The 20931-nt window shown below is 49.5% G+C and overlaps 1 protein-coding gene across 4 annotated transcripts in view; it reads left to right on the top strand.

Moving 5' to 3' along the window:
- Positions 1–20931, top strand: part of NHS (NHS actin remodeling regulator) — a 490359-nt gene that overhangs the window by 129523 nt on the left and 339905 nt on the right. For 2 of the 4 annotated variants that reach the window (XM_005673460.4, XM_001924471.6), the window contains exon 1: positions 6014–7137. The exons of 1 other annotated variant lie outside the window; for it this stretch is intronic. In XM_005673460.4, the coding sequence (XP_005673517.2) occupies positions 6585–7137 (553 nt within the window). In that variant the 5' untranslated portion in view covers positions 6014–6584. Of the gene's footprint in view, positions 1–6013; positions 7138–20931 lie in introns of those variants that run through there. One more of the 4 variants, XM_085008587.1, reaches the window with a different exon arrangement.

The raw sequence follows: 20931 nt of genomic DNA on the forward strand, positions 1-20931 counted from the left end.
TTACTCCAGCGCTTTCCTTCAAATCTGGCTTAATTTCACTTCCTTAATGAGCACTCCCATCTTGATAAAGTTGGAAGCCTGCTGCCTCTGCTGTTCACAAGGACTCAATCCCAGGCTGATAATGTGAGTTGTGGATTTCACTCCCTCAAGTTCCTCTCAAAAAGGAGCTGATTTATTTCAGGACCACCGCAGTCACAAGCACTTCCTCTGGGTCAAGGCCAGCGCGGGGTGTTTCCATCACAGAAGGGTGCTTGGAGAGCAAGTTCTAAACAGTTTAAAAAAAAAAAAAAAAAAACAGAGCAGGGGGTGCAGGGAGGCGGGAAGCTTATGAACCCTTGGGGAATGGCTGTTTCGCTTTATTAGCGCCATGTGCTCCAGAGACTGTGGTTCATTTTACCCAATCGAAGACTTTGCTGTATAGCAAATATATTAAAAATCCACTTCCTCTTCATAAACGGAGCCCTGCCAAAGAGTGAACATTTCAAGTCAGTTAAAAAAAAAAAAAAAAAAAAAGAAAAGCAACATAATTGCCGCATTCTTTCTCCTCCCCACCAATTTGCAGGATTTTTAACAGATCTGTTGGAAATGCAATTTAATGATTCTAGTCCAAAGCTCATCTTCTCTTGCAGCTGGTTGGAGGGTCTCAGCTCTTGCCACCCTGTTTGGCTTTTCACTGCATGGTGATGCTTGGTCTCTGCTTCAGTCTTGCCTTTCTAAGCTGTGAGAAGCAGCCCTGAAACCCCAGTTGTTTTTAGAATCCCTGCTCCAGTCTGTATTCCCCCCAGACAGTTGTAATCGCTCTGGGATTCTGGAGAGCACTTAATTCTTATCTCTATTATAGCTTTGCTGGCATTGCACCGCCATTATTTGTTTACATGTCTATCTACCCCACTAGACTCCACCCTTTGAGAAAGCGATGTTTATGTCGTCTTTCCTTTTATATCCCTGGCAGCAAACAGAGGCCTGAGCACCCAATACATGTTTGCACTCAGTGAAAAAAGCTTCCAGTAAATGTTTGTTGCATCACCAGAGGAACGAATAAGTGAATGAAACTCCCTTGCTGTTTGCTATCACCATCTGCTTTAACTCTGTCAGTTATTTTGATGTATTTGCACTTCTGACTAGATCCAGATTTGGCATGTTTAAAATTATATTCAGTTGTAAAATGTGAGGCTAGGATTTTTGAAGATAAGAAAGAAGTCAAAATCTCTTCCATTGGAAACAATGTGAATCATCAACAGTTCTTTGCAGGGAAGATAAAAAAGCTGGTTGGAACAGTCTTTGGATTTGCTGTCGTTGGCATTTGGGGAAAACCATTTAATAGCATTATTTCTTTTCTTCCTGCCCATGTTTCCCTGTTAGTAAAATGCAGAGGGAAACCTCTGTCCTGCACACTTAACAGACTAGATGAGGATTATTGAGGAAGAAAGCACGAGCTAAAACAAAGGAAACCCTCCAGTTGTTGCTATGGAGTCTTTTCCCCCCTGAAAACCATATGGATGATAGCTGGCAACCTCCAGGTACCTGAACTTACGTGTCTGGTGGCTTCGCATTTTGATAGCTTAATGAATTCTTTCCCCCTGGTATTTTCTGGGAACACAGGCACACAAGACCAAAGTTAAGGTTCTTGAACGGGATGAACTTGGACTATTGAGTTGCAAAAACGAAGCCATGGAGGCTTTGGGTGTACCATTCATGCCCTGAGCCATAAATCAAGGAGAAGATGTGCTTTGCCCGACAGGATGGCACACGCCCTGGGCTGCTGGCTTCCTCCTGGGGACCAGCATGGCCAGAGGAGAGAGGGAGCCGGTGAATCTGAGAGCTCCGCAACTGACATAAAACCAGGGAGAGGCTCCACGGGAGCAGGAGGCTGTGGCCTGCTGGTGTGGCGGAGAGAGGGGCGAGGACCATCTTTGCAGCCCTCTGCTTGGCCGTGGGTATGCCTTCCTCCCATGTGTTTCACGGCCCTCTCATCTTCAGCTTTTATTTTGCCCTCTAGGTGTTTTTCTGTGCTCTAACTTTATTTGTGGGTGCAGTTTGAGTATAGGATAACCATGCGCTCCAAAAAAGTTTTCTGCTTGAATGTGAACCATATGACTCTCCGGTAGTTTCCCAAGAATGGCTACCTCTCTCCAGCCATGGCTGCAGACCCTTAAATTGGCGCTTCCTCCTTCGGCAAGTATAAGGCACCTCCATCCGAAGATATTTTTACGTCATGTTTTTATGGACAAAGCGCATCCATTGATTTTCAAATCGTTACTTTTTCTGTAGGTAAACTTGATGGATTTTTCTGTCTGTGAAATGGTTTGGGTAACTTGGGTTGCGGTGGGAGGCTCATAATTTTGCCTAGCAAAATGACTGAAATATTTTTTATTCAACAGCTTTTTACTTAGTGGCAAAGCTTTTATTTATTTTTATTCTTTGCTTTTTTAAGGCCACACCTGTGGCATATGGAAGTTCCCAGGCCAGGACTTGAATTGGAGCTGCAGCTGCCGGCCTATACCACAGCCACAGCAACATGGGATCCAAGCCACATCCGCGACCTACACTGCAGCTCACAGCAATGCTGGATCCTTAACCCACTGAACAAGGCTAGAGGTTGAAGCTGCATCCTCATGGATACTAGTCAGGTTCTTAACCTGCTGAGCCATGGTGGGAACTCCCTAGTGGCAAGGCTTTTAGAGGTGAATTAAAGTGATTAAGTGAGGAGTAGGTGCAATTGGGTGGAGGAAGGGAGACTCCAGTCACTGTCATTAAAATGATAATTATTGCCCTAACAAGCGCACGTAGCTCCTGAAAATTTCTTAGACGAAAGAGATATTTTTCAAGTATAAATAATGATGGTGCAGCATTGATGCTGGGAAATTTGAAGCAGCGTGGACACCTTTGGTGAAGAGTCTTTCGAGAATCTTGGCTTTGTTGCTTGTGAGATTATAGAGGCAGCTTGACTGCGGTTGGTTCCGGGCAAGCAGGAGGCCAGCCAGGCTGAGGGCAGAGGGGCCTTACGGCTTCTCAATGCCAGCCCCTTCCTTTGGCAAAGGCCTTGTTCCTACCAGGCAGGAGCATCTGCGTGGGGCCTGGTGACACAGGGTACTTAGTTCATTTTACAGTGGCACAAGGTTTAGGCTGACCGCACACTCGCGTTTGTGGGGGAATTGTGCTGGCCTTTGAGCTGCGTGAATGGCTGCTGGGGATCAGGCAACGGGGTCATTTTTAACAGGGTCATTTTCAAGTGCCACCTTTCGTTTCCATTTTGGATGCAAGCTCGTGGTGCTAAGTATGTGTGCACGGGTGGGGGTATGTGATCAGGCGCGTGGCTTCAGGTATCAACCTTGATTTCGCCCGAGCTTTCTGTGGGAAGACTAAGAGTCCGTCGGGGGCAGTTGGATTTGAATGAGAGAGACACAGCTCCTGGACATGTGGAAAACTCATCGGCGTTAGGAATGTGCACACACCCCATCATGATGACATGGGGTTGCTGCACTTTTATGGCTTTCAGCGTTTCAGTTCTACCTGAAGGAGGAAGCAGACTAACACTGTACTGGGGGCGGGGGGAGTGGGGGTGGAGCTTGAAGTGGGAGGGGCACAGTGAGGCCCGAGGCTTTCCGAAGCTACCCTTGCAAAGCTAGGGCACAGGTTTTATTTAGACAGTGTTTTGGATGTCTCACCATCACTTCCCTAAAGGTGCCTTTATTCACACCTTACGGCGGACTGAGAAACACATCAGCCCATCGTATTAAGGCGTATTTTTCTTTGTATTAGTTTCATTTTTGCTGACTTCGAAAGGAAAGCTGTCCTTTAAAGGCATCAAAAATAAATAAAAACTAAAGTGACCTTGAGAGGTCACTGCAGACCACCCAGGGAGGGCTGGTGGGGGTGGGGGCAGTGAGACCAAAGATCAAAAGCCAAACGCAAAACTTGTAGTTTTTGACCCAAATGGCTTTGTGAGCACATGACTGGGAGCCCGAGAGGTTACAAAGTGTTTCCCGTTTTGCACTGCTGATCTGTGCTTTGAATCCCTTTGACGTCTTGACTTGAGTGTCTGCTGACCACTTTGGGGTAGACACCAAGGTCGGGCGCCTGGGCTAGAACCGAATCACCCCCCGGAATCCTGCCCTTCCTGGGCCTGGAGGACTCCCCGTCCCACAGGACTCTTCCCTTCTCCCCTTCGCTCACCTGTCTCTGGTGGAGAGGGGCCCTCTGGCCCAGGAAGGATCTCCCCGAGGAATCCCGAGCTCCCCTTAGGAATGAGGGCCCCGTTCTGCTTGCGGCCCTGGCAGTGCTCAGCTGCGCTCTCCGCACTGGCCCCTGAATGATGTGGATGGGACAGTGCAGACTTGTCACAAGGCCCCTCACCAGGTACCTTTCAATCCGCCTCATGGTTCTTTCTGTCTCATTGTGTTTAGGGAGGTGTTTGTGGCTTGACTACCCAGCAGAAGTCACGTTCAAAATTGTCAGCATATTAAGAAATCAAGCTAGATATAAAAATGGCCAGCTCCAAGCTCTTTAGACTTGTGAGAACAACTCCTAAAATGACCCTTTTCCAAAATATTTTTTTTCACTTTTTATTTGGAAACAAACCCAAATCTAAAGTTGGAAGAAATGTGCCATGAATCCCAATATGCCCTTTACGTAGACTCACTGTTTTGCACATTTTGTCATAGTTTCTTTCTTTCGCCCTCTTTGTCCATATACATCATCATCATTCTTCTTGTTGTTGCTACGGAACCACTTATGCGTTACCCTGTAGACATCATGACCTTTTACCCCCAAATCCTCAGCTTGCATCTTTTATGAACAAGGATACTTCCTTGCCAAAAAAGAAAAAAAAAATTTTTTTGGAGGTAGAATAAGAGATGGATCTGTTGGAACCTTTATCACCAAAGTGTGGGCCAGTCTAGAGTGCCCAGTGTGGGGCCCTGTGCAGGCTCCCACTGAAGGTGGGCAGGAAGCAGAGACACCGCCACAGGTCTGGAGGACTTTATTGTTGCCATAAAACATATTTTTTCCATGTTCTCTTTAGACACATGAAATGAAGTCTGCATTCCCAAGATCTGGCTCGTGGCTTTAAAATAAAAAATATTTTTACAGTATTCTTTTTGGAAGGATGAAAGCATGCATTTTATTAACATTTCTCAAACTCTTTTTTAGGGTTTAGCTGACAGCATCCAGCCCTAGACTGCTGCAATCCAAATACTGTACATGCCGTTTTAGAAATTATACCTTTCTGTTAAGTAAAGGGGAAAACTTTCCTTTCTTCCGTGAGTCATCCGCTCTCTGATGGAGAACTGTAACATCCCTGTGTCTGATCAGCACAGGAGGGTGACAGGGAGGTAATCTGGCTTATCTCACCTGATGTGTCCGGGAGTGCTGTAAGCACTTTTCTGGGGGTGCTGCTCGTGGGTGACTTGGGTTTCATTCAGGATGTTTGATAGAGACCCGGCCCAGCCCAGTGCCCGAGGGATGAGTGGGGGTATAAGAGCACCCTGGCCACACCAGGCTGCACTAACGCCCCGTCACCCTCCCTAGCTGTGTCACTGGCGCACAGTGTCAGGAGGAGGGACACTCCTCTGAGGGGCAGCGGTCTTCTCTGCTGAGAACCCAAGGGACTTGCTCAGAGCTGGAATCAGGCGAAGCAACTTGCTCCAACATGTCAAATCTGCTGCATCCCCAAGACCCCACCCTCTTGCCTCTGCGCTCGCTACCCACACCCCCAAACCCAACTTGAGGACTCCCCGCCCCCACCACGCGGACAGCCTCCATCCTAACCCATCCTAACCCCTCCGACGCAAGGAGGTGTCTTTGCATCAGAAGGCGTTAGGAGGCGCGGCGAGGCCACCAGTGACTCCCAGCGGCCGCACAGGGCGCTGCGCCCCCTCGCCCCGGCCTCCCGCTCCCCCCCCCCACCCCCCACCCCCCCGCACGCCCTGCGTCCGCCCCGCCGCCCCCGCGCCGCCTCCTGTGCCTGGGCTGGAGGCGGATTCCTGTCTCCGGGTTTTCAAAGCGCCTTTCCGAAAACCTCCTCCCCGCCCAGAGAGGGAGAAAGATCCCGAGCGCAATTGCTCCCCAGAGCGGCCGAGGGGCGCGCGGGAGAGGCCTGCGCCGGGGTACTTTCAAACTGAGGCGCGCGCACACACACCCACTCAGGCGCGTGCTCGCATGCGCGCTCACACACACACACACACACACACACACACACACACACCCATTTATATAGGCGGTGGCGGCGGCAGCGGCTGGGGCGGCGACGGCGGTGAGCGCAGGAATGATGAAGCTGAGCCAGGAGACCCGGGTTGGAAGCAAGTGAGGCGAGCCCAGGTTCACCACGGGATTTCGGTGCCCGGCGCTTGTCATCCTCCTCAGGGAACCGTGCACGCGGAGAAGTACTGGCTGGACTGATTTGCTAGGGGGAGGGCAGGGAAGAGGGGGAGGCCAGGTGAGCAGGGAGCCCCCTGCGTATCCGGACTGTCAGGACGCACCTTTGCCCCACGCCTGCCCCCTCTCCGCCCAGGTGGGCGCGCCCGGTTCCCTGCTCGCCGGGGACGCTTTGAGGAGACCAGAAAGTCGCGGCCCGGCTGCGCGGGATGCCTTTCGCCAAGCGGATCGTGGAGCCGCAGTGGCTATGCCGGCAGCGGCGGCCGGCGCCTGGCCCGGAGGAGGACGCGGACGGAGGCAGCACTGAGCCGCCGCCGCCCCTGCAGCCGCCCAGCCGACGGGACGAGGCTGTGGCGCCGGGGCCAGAGGATCCTTCCCGCGCACCTCCCGGGCCCCCGCCGCTGCCCGCGCCGACCGACCAGGCGCCGCTGCCGCCGCCGCCGCCGCCGCTGCACGGAGAGGCGCCCGCGGTAGGTGAGGAGAGCACGGCGGGGGTCCTGGAGGCGGCGTCCACGGCTGGCGAGGCGTCCTCGGCGGCGGCGGCAGCCGTGCTGCTCATGCTGGACCTGTGCGCGGTCAGCAACGCCGCGCTGGCCCGCGTCCTCAGGCAGCTCTCGGACGTGGCCCGGCACGCGTGCAGCCTCTTCCAGGAGCTCGAGAGCGACATCCAGCTCACCCACCGCCGCGTCTGGGCGCTGCAGGGCAAGCTCGGCGGCGTGCAGCGCGTCCTCGGCACGCTGGACCCGAAACAGGAGGCAGTGCGTGAGTACCCACGCCGTCCGCCCGTCTGGCGCTCCGCTCCGGCGCCGCACCCTCGCGCCCTCCGCGGTCGCCGCAACCCCAGCCCCGCGGCGCCATGCCCGTTGAAGCCAGCACCTTACTCTTGCCTCGCCATCTCTCCCCTCCCCTGGGACCCACCCCGATCCACCTGGAGTTCAGGCTGGGTTCCCGGGCAGGGTTACAGATGCAGAGGGGAGAAAGTTAAAGGGGCCGCCTCGGGACTCAAAGGCAGCTGCGGGCGGAGAGGGAGCGTTGATGGGCACACTGGCGGCGGAGGAGTCTGTCATTCATGTCTGCGGCTCGGTATCTCCATCCTTCCTGGGAGAGCAGGAGATTGCTACAACTTCTTTGGTTTCCAGCAGCCCATCCTGGAGCCCTTTAGTACCCCCGTCCCCGGTGCCTGCTGGGGGTGGGGGGTGGGGCTCAAGGAGTAGGGAATGTCCTTTTAGGGCTTCTGCATCGCCGTGGAGGTTTTGTCCCTCTTGCTGTGACCTCAGGGTCTACCCTGAGCCCCGAACTTGTGCCTTGCTCTTACTGCGCTGCTTGACTCTTGGAGTGAACTCTGAAACGCTCATTTCCAGCCTTCTGGCCTGGAAGGGCCGCAGGAGGGCCATGGAGGGAGGAGTGTCCCAGGCTCTGGGGAGATCGTGAGACCCCTGGGCATCTCTTCTGCCTTTAATAGCTCAGACCTCCTACAAAATGGATTTCTATGCCCTCTGCTCTCCGAGAACCTCGGAGGCGTTCCCCTCTCCCCACCTGGATACTGTCACCCAAATCCACCCGCGTGTGGAAGACTCCAGGGCACCTTTGCTGCCCGTTAACTTCACTCTTGCAACCTCCTAGGGCTCCCAGTAAATGTCATTCTGTGTCATCTGCCCTCCAAGAGGCGCTGGAGGGTCCCCTGGTGCGCAGTTGGCCAAATCAGGAGGCGGCAGAGTCAGTTAGGAACAACTGGACGGTGGGCGGGGGGCCTAGGCCAGCATGCCGGTTCTTTGGCGCCTAGTCCGGCTGCGACGCTCGCCGTGAAGGTGATGTCAGCGGCTCCGACTTACATAAGAAGCTTCCCTGGTTGCTGCCGCAGCTGCGCTGGTGCGCGGTGGCCGCGGAGCGCGCGGGGCGGGGGCGCTCTCGCAGCATCGTCCTTCCCTGGGGACTTCCGGGCACCTCTGCCCTGCAACCCATCACAGCCTCCTCGTCCTCCCGGCTCACGCACTCCCCTCCCCCCAATAAAACCCCCTTTGAACCCCGCCTCGGGAATTCGCTGCTTTTCTGCAATAACAACAATAATAAGCGTAATGAATAAATGATGTGCGCGATCGGTTTTCGCAGCTATAAAAGACCCGGGGTTGGGTTAATGACTGGTTGTTTAAAAGGGCAATTCCGGGGATGAGTTCTGGAAAGAATTAGGACTGCCGTAGGCCAAGTCGCATTTTACTTTTGGGACTTGAAATGAGCGCTTTAATCCTGCCTTTTTTTTTAAACGCCAAACCGCATAGCAGGGACGGGCCCTTCACTTTCAACAGCGCTGATATCTGGGGAGTGCGGTCGGGGTGAGTGGTGAGTGGAGGGAAGTTTTGCAGACTGTTGAGTGGTGCGTACCTTCCCACTGTGTGTGTGTGTGTGTGTGTGTGAGACACACTGCTCCTTAAATTAGATTTCTCACAAGTGAAACAGTGCTGGAGTGGAGTGTGGGTTCTTTTCCCTCTTTCTCTGGAGGCAGGAGTGGGTAGTTAGGTACCCAGAATTTAATACCATCCTTTTAACTGTTTGGAGTACAAACTAGTGGTTAATGGGAAAGAGGGGACTTGGGGTGTGTGCATGCAGTTGATGAACATATACGCTATTTATGCATATTTATACATGAATAAATCATTTACGATGGGGCTAACACCCAGGGATGGACTTAAAATCTCCTCTTACTTTTACACTTTTCCAAAACATTATCTCCTCACTTCGTGTCTTGTTCATTTAAGTTTAAGATTGCATTGTTCTTGTTTAATGTCATAAAAGACCTTAGCTTTGGGAGGAAAAACACAATATTACACGTTTCTTGTTTTTTTTTCTTCTGCTTTTTAGGGTCGTACCAGCAGCATATGGAGGTTCCAGGCCAGGGGTCCAATTGGAGCTACAGCTGCCAGCCTACACCACAGCCACAGCAACGCCAGATCCGAGCCGCATCTGCGACCTACACCACAGCTCCCGGCAATGACGGATCCTTAACCCACTGAGCGAGGCCAGGGATCGAACCCGCAACCTCATGGTTCCTAGTCGGATTTGTTTCCGCTCCGCCAGGATGGGAACTCCACAATATTACACGTCTTAGTTTGGGTTTCCCAGTGTGCAGAGGCGGAGACGAGGGTTTCTGTGCAGGAAGTTTACTTGAGAGGGAATCCTGGGAAGCTCGGGGAGGGAGTGAGGAAGTGGGCAACTGAGGCTCAGTCCAGCATACACTTCAGAGGTGTTGCACGAGGGGTGAGGAAGCGGGAGTGCTTCTCCCCCAGCTCCCAGCCCGCAGTGATGGAGAGTGGCGCTGGACCATGGCCTCCCTGGCTCCTGGGGCCTGCCCCAGGTGTGGGCATGGCAGGCTCCTGGCCAGGTGGAGAGATGCCGGAAGCTTCTGGTGTGTACAGTAATGTCTGCAGGGCTCCTGCGGGGAGGGGAGAGGGGCAGTGGGTGGAGTACCAGGGCATCTGCTACTTTATGCATCTCCCTTTGGCATTGCTAAGGCCTTGGGTAGTTTCAAAGGGAGAGGAAGCCTCAAAGTGACTGAAGTTTCCTTTTCTCCCCCTTTTAATGTGTCTGGATGCCTCCATTACCACCTGTAGAGGCCTCCCACCCAGCTCACCATTCCCCATGCTGCTTCGCTGTTGGACACCTGCTTCCTGTTACCCTGAGACAGGCTGGGATGGTTTTTGCAGCGGTGACATGATCTGACACACACTTCAGCCAAGTCACTCTGGACGCAGGTCCAGGGGTGGGAGGGGGAGCTGCTAGACCAGTAAGACAGTGTGACCGCCGATGATGGGTCAGACTAGGGAGACAGTGAGAAATGGCTGAACTCTGAATTCACTTTGGAAATAGGATTGCCGGGACTTACCATTGGATTGGGTATAGGATATGAGAGCCAAAAAGTAATAATAATTATGAATAACTCCTAGTTTTGTGGCTTAAGCAACTCACAGAAAGTCCATTTCCAGAGTTTATGTTTAGCGGAAGAGTTGTTTTACTGTTGGCGGAGTGGCGAAATCAGTACTTTTCTGTTTGTGCTGTCTTAACTTGAGATGCCTGTGTACCTTAGACAATTAGATGTTTGAATTCAGAGCTCAAAAGAGAGGTCCAGGCTGGAGACGAAGATGTGAGACATAGAGGGTAGAGGGAATGGGTGAAGTCTTGGCGCTAGGGCCAATGTCGAGAGTACAGAAAAAGGGGGCCAGGACTTAGCCGAGGGCAGTCCTCCTTTGGAAGTTTATTAGAGGGGAAGAAAGGCTGAGAAAGAGCAGTGAGGAAGCTGGCAGGAGCATCAAGAGAACATGGTGGGATGGAAGCCAGGAGAAGGTGTTTCAAGAATGGAGGCATCCCTTTGGTTAAATGTTTCTCAGAAGAGGATGCGCACAGACAATACCATTGAGTTTGGTAACCTGTTGGCAGCGAGTAGCCCTGTTAAGTGCCTTCTAAGTGGAGGGGTGGAGAGGAAGGCCAAATAAGAGGGGACGAAGAGGGAGCAGGAGGGGTGGAGAGGAGGTAGTGACCACAGACAACTCTGGCACAGAGTTTTGCTCTGAAGGTAGTGGCCACATGGGCGCAGTGGCTGGAGAGAATGCAGGATCAAGGGAGATTTTCTGAAATGGTGTTGATACTTAGGCCTGTTTAGATTCCACGGAGAATGAATGGGAAATGGATGCTGAGAAAAGAAGTGGATAATGATAGAAGGCCTTGAGAAGCTGAGCGGGGATGGCATCAGAGTGCCCTGGCAGCCATGGGAACCGGAGAGAAGATGGGGGATCCGGGCAGCTGGGCTGGTGAACTCATGGTGGTGGGATGGGGCTTTATTCAATGATTCTGTCTATGTTCTCTGTGAAGTTCTTGGCGAGGTCATCAGCTGAGAGGGTGTTGGCCGTGGGAGGAGAGAAGGCAAGGCGTTCTTGTTGCCCGAGGGACGGACGGAACGTGGGTGCAGCAAGGAAGTGTAGGGGGGTTACCGGGCCGTGTTGAGAGCCTGCTGAGATTTATGGTCATAAATGTGAAGTCAGTCCAGCTTTTCAGTCACTATAACCAGAGACTTTGGAATTACTTTATGAGCCTCAACCCCAAACTGTTGATCCGGATCCATTTTAATGACCTTGGCTTTTTGGTTGCTATTCATTGTGTTTAGTTTCTGAGACTTCAAGTAAATTTTATATTGAAGTTGAACATTCCGTCAAAGTAGTTATTTCCTTTTTTCCCCCAGGTGATTATTTTTTAAAATGGGATTAAAAAAAAATCCCTCTTTCTGTAGTTGTTTAAATAAAATGGCTAAGCAAGATGATAATTTTATTTAGAAGACATATACAACACCTCATTTTGTATTATAACGATTATGACATGTAATCATTTCTGTCCTGCTAAAATAGATTCCTGTGACAAAGAAAAAAAAAATAAAGTTGAACATTTCTTGCAGAAAGGTGCACAGACCATAAATGTACAGCTGGGTTAATTTTCACCAAGTGAGCAACTCCCGTAACCATCACCCAGATCAAGAAATAAAACATTACTGTGTCCTGACCCACCCTCCCGAGGCCCATTTTATCAGTCACTACCCTCTTCCCTAAAGGTAACCACTATTCTGACTTCTGCCTCCATCTGTTAGATTTTCCTGTTTTGAACTTTATGTAAGTGGCGTCTTACAGTATATACTTTTTTAGTGTCTAGTGCTGCTAAGATTCTTCTACGTCGTGGCACATACACCAGACCGTTCATTCTCATTGCTAAATAAAATCCCACTATGTGCACATACACAATTTGTGGATCCATCCCATTGATGAACACCTGGGTCTGCAGTTCAGGGCTCTTGCTACAAATATTTTTCTACGTGTCTTCTGATGGGCTTATGTATACACAGCTGTTGGGAATATATCTAAAAGTGGAAGTGCTAGATCAAAGGGGATGTGTAAGTTTGGCTTTAGCAGCTACTGCCTAACAGTTTTCAACCTGGTTGTGTGAATTTATCCTTTGAGATGAATATGCAGATTCCGGTTGCTCCATGTCCCCATCAACACTGGTACAGTCTTTAATTGTAGCTACTCTTTGGGTAGCTAAAAAAAATCTCCTTGAGGTTTTCATTTGCATTTCTCTGATGGTTTCTGAGATTGAGCACCTTTTCATATCCATTTTCACTCATTTGAATATTCTTTTTTGTGAATTAACTGTTGAAAACCTTGGCTCGTTTTTTAATAAGGTTTTTTGTATGTTTTTTTCTTGTCTTGTGGGAGTTCATTACATATGGTGGATAAGAGTCATTTGTGAGCTATAGGTACCGCAGTCACCCGCTCACTCTATCTGTCCTTTTCACTCTCTTAGGTGAAAGGACAACTTTTTGGTGAGCAGCGGTTCTTATTTTCATGCAGTCCAATTGACCAGTCCTTTTCTTTATGGTTAGTTTTTGTGCTCTCTTCTGTTTGTTCTTAAAAGAATTCTTCACTGACCCCAGAGATCAGGAGGATATAATCCTTTGTTCTAGAAAGTTTTTTTGTTTTGCCTTTGTCATTTAGAGTCATGATTCATATGGAATTGATATTTGCAAATGGTGTGAAGTAGGGGTCAAGACGAACTTTCTTGCGTGTAGATGCATAATTGATCCATTGCCACTTAATGAAAAGACCATCACTTCCCCATTTCACTGCAGTGACATCTTTGTTGTCTGTCTATTGAGTGGATTGATTTCATTTTTCAGTTAATATTTATTGAGTTCTGCTCTCTGTCAGGCCCTATACTAAGATCTTTATATGGGAGTTCCCATCATGGCTCAGCAGTAACGAATCCATTTAGCATCCATGAGGATGTGGGTTTGATCCCTGGCCTTGCTCAGTGGGTTGAGGATCTGGAGTTGCTGTGAGCTGTGGTGTAGGTCGAAGACATGGCTCAGATCCTGCATTGCTGTGGTTGTGGTGTAGGCCGGTGGCTACAGCTCTGATTCGACCCCTAGCCTGGGAATCTCCATGTGCCGCCGGCGCAGCCCTAAAAGACAAAAAAAAAAAAAAAAAAAAAAAAAAAAAGATCTTTGTACGAATCACCTTATTTAATCTTCACAATAACTTATGAGAGAGATACTGTTATTTTCCTACTTTACTGAGGGGTAGCAACTTGCTGCAGGTAGCAACAGCTGGAAAGTGCTACAGCCTGGAATTAGGGTTCAGGTCAGCGTCCACAAAGCATATTCCCAAGCATTAGACTTTTCTCCCAGGCATTGCTGCGCAAATCCAGGGGAATGACTGCATTAGCATCAAGGCCCTTCTGCATATACTTCTGTCCACTTGACAAGCTTGGTCTCTTCCCCCTCTCCCCATTGTTCTCCTTGCCTCCACCCCCCCCCCCCCCGCCCCCGACCCCGCCTTCCACCCTAGACCACTGGGTGGTCCCCACCTTGCCAGCCTTTCTCATTCTTCATGCCTGTGTGTATACTCCTCTTTACCTCTGGGACATCTCACTGGTTAATTTCGACTCTTTCTTTGGTAATCAGTGAACATGTCACCTCCTCTATGAGATGGAACCCGATTGCTTCCCTGCCACTTCCCACCTGCAAATTTTCTAGAACTCTGTACTAACCTTTATCTTAGCTGTTCTCACCCTGGACAGCAGACAGTGTTGGCGCTCTGCTACATTCTCTCAGCCCTCACCCCTCTTCTGAAAGGCTGCTCACTACAAAGTCCTGTGGCTCTGCCTAGGGCTTTTCCCCCGACTAATGCCCCTGCTTGGCCCCGCACATAGGGAAAACTGGAAGTGCCAGCAAGTTAGTGCCCCTGAAGTAGAACCCAACCAATGACGGATGGGACATGGGTGGACCCGTGGCCCTGCTTCCTTGCCCCTTGGCTGAGAGAGCTCTGCCGTCTGTTCTCCACCATCTCTCAGTGTTCCCCAAAAGACTGAGCTCCAGTTGCCCACCAGGGTGACTTGTTTGATTACACGCCTTCTTTTCTCCATCTCACTTGCCTATGGGTGCCTTCTGCCAGTGCCTCCCAGAAACTCCTCGCCCTTGAACTTTGCACTGGAGAACCCAGACTGAAAAAATGTGTCGAGTCTTTCATCTGTGAAGGCAAAGACCCAGGGCTGGGAGGCTGGTAGAAGTAATGTTTCTTGCTCTTTTTCCTTAAGCCGCTTCCCCTAGGATTGAGTATCACATTAGCCATGTGGCCAAACCCTCCCAAACGCTCTGCGGTGGGTCTGGAAATATCTTACTACCTATTAGTGGGTTCACAGTTCGAGCCTCTCATTGGTATAGGAGGAGATCGTCAGTGCTTCAAAGGTGACAAGAGACCCACAAGCAACCCAGGTCCGTGAGGATGAAGACACAGCCCCTGCCAGAGTTCCTCGCCCTTCCTCTGCCAGCCTTTGAGAGCGCTGTTTATTGTCCCGCGGAAGGGGTCCGCGATGGCCCCAAGAGATCCGGGCGCCCGACCTGAGATGCATAATTGCAGCCAGAGCAAACACAGAAACTGCTGAGCCTAGAAAAAGACTAGCAAGTAGCACGGGGGTGAATCGATCGCTGAAGGTCGGTCTGGCCGCGCTAATCGTGGGTGCAGCCTGCTTTTGGAAGGTGTTCCTTTCCCTCCCCGTTCTGCTCATCGGCTGTGCACAGCAACCCTCGCACGTTAATGTGGTTTTTTGTTTTTTTGTTTTTGATGTTTTAGTAACTGTGATCAGATGTCTTTTCTCCTGGCTCCGCCCGGCGTGTTTTTCTGAGGCATTATGAGATCCTAACAGCTCCATTGGAAGCTGCTTTTAAACCCATCCCGAAGCAACTGAGAAGAAAGTAGTCTTTCAAAGGTTAATAATTCATGGGTGTAATTTCCTCTTAACCAGTAACAGCAACACATTTCTTTCTAGACTTTTCTTGTTGGACTGGATTGGGCTTTTAAATCGAAACTACCCAGCTACTTTACCTAGGAAATCCTTGAGCTTCTGTTGGGCTGACACTGCTAAGATGGTAACAATAAAGATTTCTTTCTTCCTGTTTGCGGAGGCCTTCTCCACACAATGCCATCAGGGAAGTGTAAATTCCACCTAAGCTCTCAGAAACGGCCTCCGTCTCCGAGCTTCTGGTCTACCTTTAATGGGCATTACCTTTAAATTGCAATCACTTATGAAATCTTTCCTATTGTCCCATGTTAGCCCAAATGTCTTAAGGATCCATTGATTCTGTATAATGCTTTGAAACTTGAGGGACAAAGACAATTTTTTTTTTTTTTTTTTTTTTTGGGCCGCACTCGCGGCATATGGAAGTTCCCAGGCTAGGGGTCGAATCAGAACTACAGCTGCTGGCCTACACCACCGTCCCAGCAAATCCAGATCCGAGCCGCTTCTGCGGCTTACACCACAGCTCATGGCAACACTGGATCCGTAACCCACTGAGCGAGGCCAGGGATCGAACCCGCAACCTCATGGTTCCTAGTCGGATTTGTTTCTGCTGCGCTACAATGGGAACTCTGGGACAAAGACAGTTTTTAAACTTAGCTGGCATTTTGTTTTGATAGTTCCATTGAGTTTCTTTTTCCTCTCTTAAAAATCATGAAATGCAAGATTTTGTAGGACACTTGCTTAAATAATTGTGGGGAGAATATATCCCTGTAACAAATGATCAAACAGAAATTCCCGAAAGTTCTTTTTGCAGCAAGAATTCCTCATGAACCACATCTTGATAATAAATGAAAGTAAACTATAATGAGGTGAGAATGGTTTCCCAAAGTAAGGCTCTCGTTAAGGTCTGAATTTATCGAAATAAGGTTTTGGTGAGCCCTCCTAACCAGACTGTAAGCCCACAAAGGGCAGAGACTCTGTCTAGCTCATCTTTGTGCGTGACTAAGACAGGCATGGTCAGTTTTCGTTTCTGACATTAATGTCTGTCCCTCAGTCTGTTAATGAACATGAGAAGGTTCGAGTGGACTGAAATTGGAATCTGAGGATCTGGGCATCCACAGACTGAAAACTTACCAAACTATCAAGTGCCCAAGTCCTTCAAAGTGAAATTAACCAAGAAGAAAATGAGGTTAACAAGAGTTGGAGAGTCTTGGGATCTTGGATTTGGGAAAGAGCTTAGCATACATCAAATTCAACCTCTCACCCAGAATGGGACTCTTTTTTTTTTTGTCTTTTTAGGGCCACATGTGGAGCATATGGAAGTTTCCAGGCTAGGGGTCACATCGGAGCTGCAGCTGGCAGCCTATGCCCCAGCCACAGCAATGCCAGATCTGAGCTGTATCTGCAACCTACACCACGGCTCATGGCAACGCTAGATAGTTAACCGGCGGGGCAGAGCCAGGGATCGAACCCACAGCCTCACGGGTACTAGTCAGGTGTGTTACTGCAAAGCCACAATGGGAACTCCTCTTTTTTAAGATGTCCTAGATGGAAGCCCATCTAATTTCTATGCCGTCTGAGACTCCTGGGAGTGGCCATACACGCCTCAACTTTACTGCTGGGTTGTTCCCATTCTCAAACAATCCTTATCTACACTGAGACTAAATGTTTTTGCGATGCCTGCCTTTTTGTTCTGATTTACTGTCTGGAGCCATATGGAATCTGCTTATAGTCTCTTTTCCAGGCCATCTTTAAGTGTCTAGAGGTTACTGTTATGGTCCCTTCTAAGCTTTCTTTATCCCAGGGATTCTTTTTGTTTAGCCACTGGCCTACACTGCAGCCACAGCAACACGGGATCCGGGCCGGGTCTTGGACCTACATCACAGCTCATGGCAACGCCAGATCCTTAACCCACTGAGCGAGGCCAGGGATTGAACCTGTGTCCTTGTGGATGCTAGTCAGATTCATTTCTTCTGAGCCGTGACGGGAACTCCTCAACCAGGATTCTTAATGCCGCATTTCCTGTCTGCTTCCGCTCTGGTTGCTCTCTGCCATAGGTGAAGAGCAGGAGTGTACCCATTTTTTTCTTTATGCGAATGCCCTCTTAGGACTAAGGTGGCCCTTGGCTGCTTTCAGTGTTGCACGGCACTGCTGGTGCATTATTGCTCTAGTGGCCCAACAGACCCCTTTCCTTTATGGTGGGAGTTCTTTTACACGAGGCTTCCCCTCTTCCATTTGTGTAGTTGGTATTTTGAACTTAAATTTCACAAGACTCCCCCATTGTCTCTGCTAAATTGAATCTTGCTTGCTTTGCTCTTTCATTTCCAATCAGTGGCGATGGTTTAAAATCTTGATTCAGTGTGTCAGCTACTGCCCCCAGCATTTTGCTCTCTGCAGACATCATAAACATGATTCTAGCCCATCACCCACATCTTTGATAAAATTATTGTTCAAGTGGACTCAAGGCCAGAGCCCACTGGCAGGCAGTGCTAGCATCATCCCTCCCAGTTGACATCTATTCATCGACGTTCCTTGGGTACCATTGTTGCAGCAGCCACGAATCCTCCCCCCACCTTCCCATTCAAACCACATTTCTCCACCTTGCCCGCAAGATCTATCATCCTGAGCGATTGTCACGTGGTTTGCTGAAATCAAGATACCATATGTCTGTAGCATTCCTTTGATCTCCCAGTCTAATAACCCTACTCAAAAGGGAAATGAGGTTAGTCTGGCTCAAACTGGACTCACTTAGAGCCATCAGAGGAGCTCTTTACGTTTTCTTGTATATAACGGATGAAGAGTTTATGTGGGGGATTCTGCTTTGGTATTCGAGCCATTGAATGTCTATAATGATCGACTGCAGGGGACTCTCCGGGTCCTAGAGTCCATTCGTCTGGCTCCAAAGAACGTGGTTTGTAAAAGGCAGAGGGTCCACGTGCTTGTTCCTGCCTTTCTTTGGGGACACCCGGTGAGAACCTCGGGTCCTTGTGCTCTTTTTCTTTAGGACAGGTTTGGAATTGTTGACCTACACTGTTTGCTTGGGCTCAGTTTGCATGAAAGTTCAGGCACCTGGTGTATCTGGTTGTCGAGCGGGAGCAAGTATGTGGTTAAGGGTGTGGACTCGGAAGCCAGACCACGAGGTTCAAACCCTGGGTCTCTCCCTTCAAAACTCTCTGAGTTTGGCAGTGTGCTGAATGTTTCTTGTTCTTCATCGATTAATGGGATGAAGATAAAAACAGCAGCTACTACATCAGGTTGTCCGCAGGACTGAGGAAGTCAGGTGTACGAGCGCTGAGAACTGTGCCTGGCACGTGGTGAGCCCCTGGTAATTATTGGCTGCTATTTTATTGGTACTATAATTGGATCATGCCGAGTAGGAGGCCTGTGTTAATCTTTCCGAGTAGGTGTAAACCTGTGCCTGAATCTGTGAAATTTGGGGTCGCGGATTTGGGGTGGGGGTAGAGACAGCTGACCAAGCAGTGTTGTGCCCCTCGGCGTGGGCAGACCATCTCTTATGTTCTTTGTGGCCTCTTTTTGTTAGGCAGAGCAGTATGAAAAATTTTTAAAAATCAGCCAATGATCTTATCATCCAGATTAATTCATTGTTCATTATCAATAGCCAGGCACTATTCTAGGTCCTTGAGTTTCATCGGTGAACAAAAAGTTACAAAAAGCTTACAGAGAAGAGAGACAAACCATGAACTAACTGAATCCTTTTTTTTTTTTTTTTTTTTTTTTGTCTTTTGTCATTTTAGGGCCGCACCCGTGGCATATGGAGGTTCCCAGGCTAGGGGTCTAATCGGAGCGGTAGCCACTGGCCTACACCACAGCAACGCCAGATCTGAGCCACGTCTACGACCTACACCACGGCTCACGGCAATGCTGGATCCTTAACCCACTGAGCGAGGCCAGGATTGAACCTCATGGTTCCTAGTCGGATTCGTTTCCGCTGTGCCACAATGGGAACTCCTACCGGAGTACTTTTAAGGCGATCACAAAGCCTGTTAGCAGGTGAGGACCATCGAGGGCATTGGAGTGGGGTTGCCGTTTTCAGTGAGGCGCTCAGATGGGCCTCACTGAGGAAAGAGCAGTTCAGGGAAGATTGGAAAGAAGCGAGGAAATTGATGAGGTAGCGAGCCGGAGGACGTGCTCCAGCAGAGGGGACCAAAGCTGGTGCAAAGGCCCAGAGGAGAGAGCGTGTCTGGTGTGAGGGGATGGATGGGGCGGGTGTGAAGGGAGCGAGGGGAGAGTCGGAGGAGGGGGGCCAGGGAGGGGCGAGTGGAAGGGGGCAGGTGCGGGGGCTGGGTAGGCCACTGCGAGGACTTGGCCTTCCGTTCTGAATGAAGTGCGGGCTCCTGGGAGGGTTTGCAACCTCGCAGTAACATGACTGACGTGGGCTTTAAGAGGATCACTTGGGCTACTGTGTCAAGAAGAGACTGGGGTAGAAGCAGAGAGACCAAGAAGGAGGCTGTTGTGGTTTCCTGGTGAGACGTGCTTGGGTCCAACTTAGAGCTGTTGGCATTTTCTGTGTAGGGTCAGGGCTGGGCCGTTCAGCCCACAGAGGCGGGCATAAAATGGAAAAGGAAAGAAAAGCCCTCCTCTCCTCTTCCTCTGCCAAGACGTACTCCAAAGGAAACCGTCTTACCGTGTGTCTTGCTGCAGATTCTCACACGTGTCTGATGCGTTTTGCAAAGCCACTTCTGAGTGTTGAGGAGGCAGGCACTTCTCCTAGAGCCTTGTTGATTAATCTTATTTTGCAGTATTGGGAACATTGAAGGGGTGTTCTAATGAATACTCTTTTAAAAAAAATGGATCATTTCCATACAGTGAAATGCACAGGTCTCAAGTGTGGAGTTTGATGAGTTGTAACAACTGTGTTCATCTGTGTAACCCACACCCCTACTAAGATAGAGACTAGTCCCTCACTTCAGATGGATATTATTCTTTTGCGGTAAGAAAGCAGTGTTTGAATTCTGGTGTCCTCACGCTAGCCCCTACCAGGGCTGTTAGATGAATATAGACATCGAAGATAATGATGCCACAGAAATTCCTGGGGTCTCCAGTAGGATCAGACAGAACTAGCGATTCCATGTATAAGATTTGCAAAGGAACAAACTTCCAGTTATAAAATAAACAAGTTCTAGGGATGTAATTTGCAGCATAGTGACTCTAGTCAATCATGATGTATATTTGAAAGTTGCTAAGAGAGTAGATCTTAAAAGTCCTCATCACAAGAAAAAAATTGTAACTATGTAAGGTGGGGGATGTTAACTAGACTTAGGGCAGTCATTTCACAACATACACAAATATTGAACCATTATGTTGTACACTTGAACCTAATACTGTGTGCCAATTGTACCTCCATTAAAAAAATTGGAAGAAAAACAAGTCTTCCAACACAAGTTGCAACAATGCAGTTTCCTCATTTTGGTCTGATGGCGCTCGCTGTTTATGACATCTTGGTGCCGAGCTTGAGGGAAAGCCCTGTTTGACACTAGGATAAGAATCTGGCCTCTGAGGCCCCAGGGGTAACTTAGAAGTAGGATATCTATTCTAAGGTAAAGCTAAAATAACATTTCGAAAGACTTGAAAAAAGAAAAAAAAAAGAACTTGTTACTCTTAGGCAAATTTCTAAGTAGCAGGGAATACGGATTTGCGACTATGCTTGTAGCTTATGCTGATGCTTGAAGCCCAGCTGGAGGACAAAGAAAGTTGTTTAAAATTTGA

The sequence above is a fragment of the Sus scrofa genome, chromosome X, assembly GCF_054392235.1.
Source record: "Sus scrofa isolate SSC_HxYL_T2T_F1_AM1 chromosome X, Sscrofa_HxYL_maternal_Yorkshire_Landrace_v2.0, whole genome shotgun sequence".
In the NCBI taxonomy this organism is placed as follows: Eukaryota; Metazoa; Chordata; class Mammalia; order Artiodactyla; family Suidae; genus Sus; species Sus scrofa.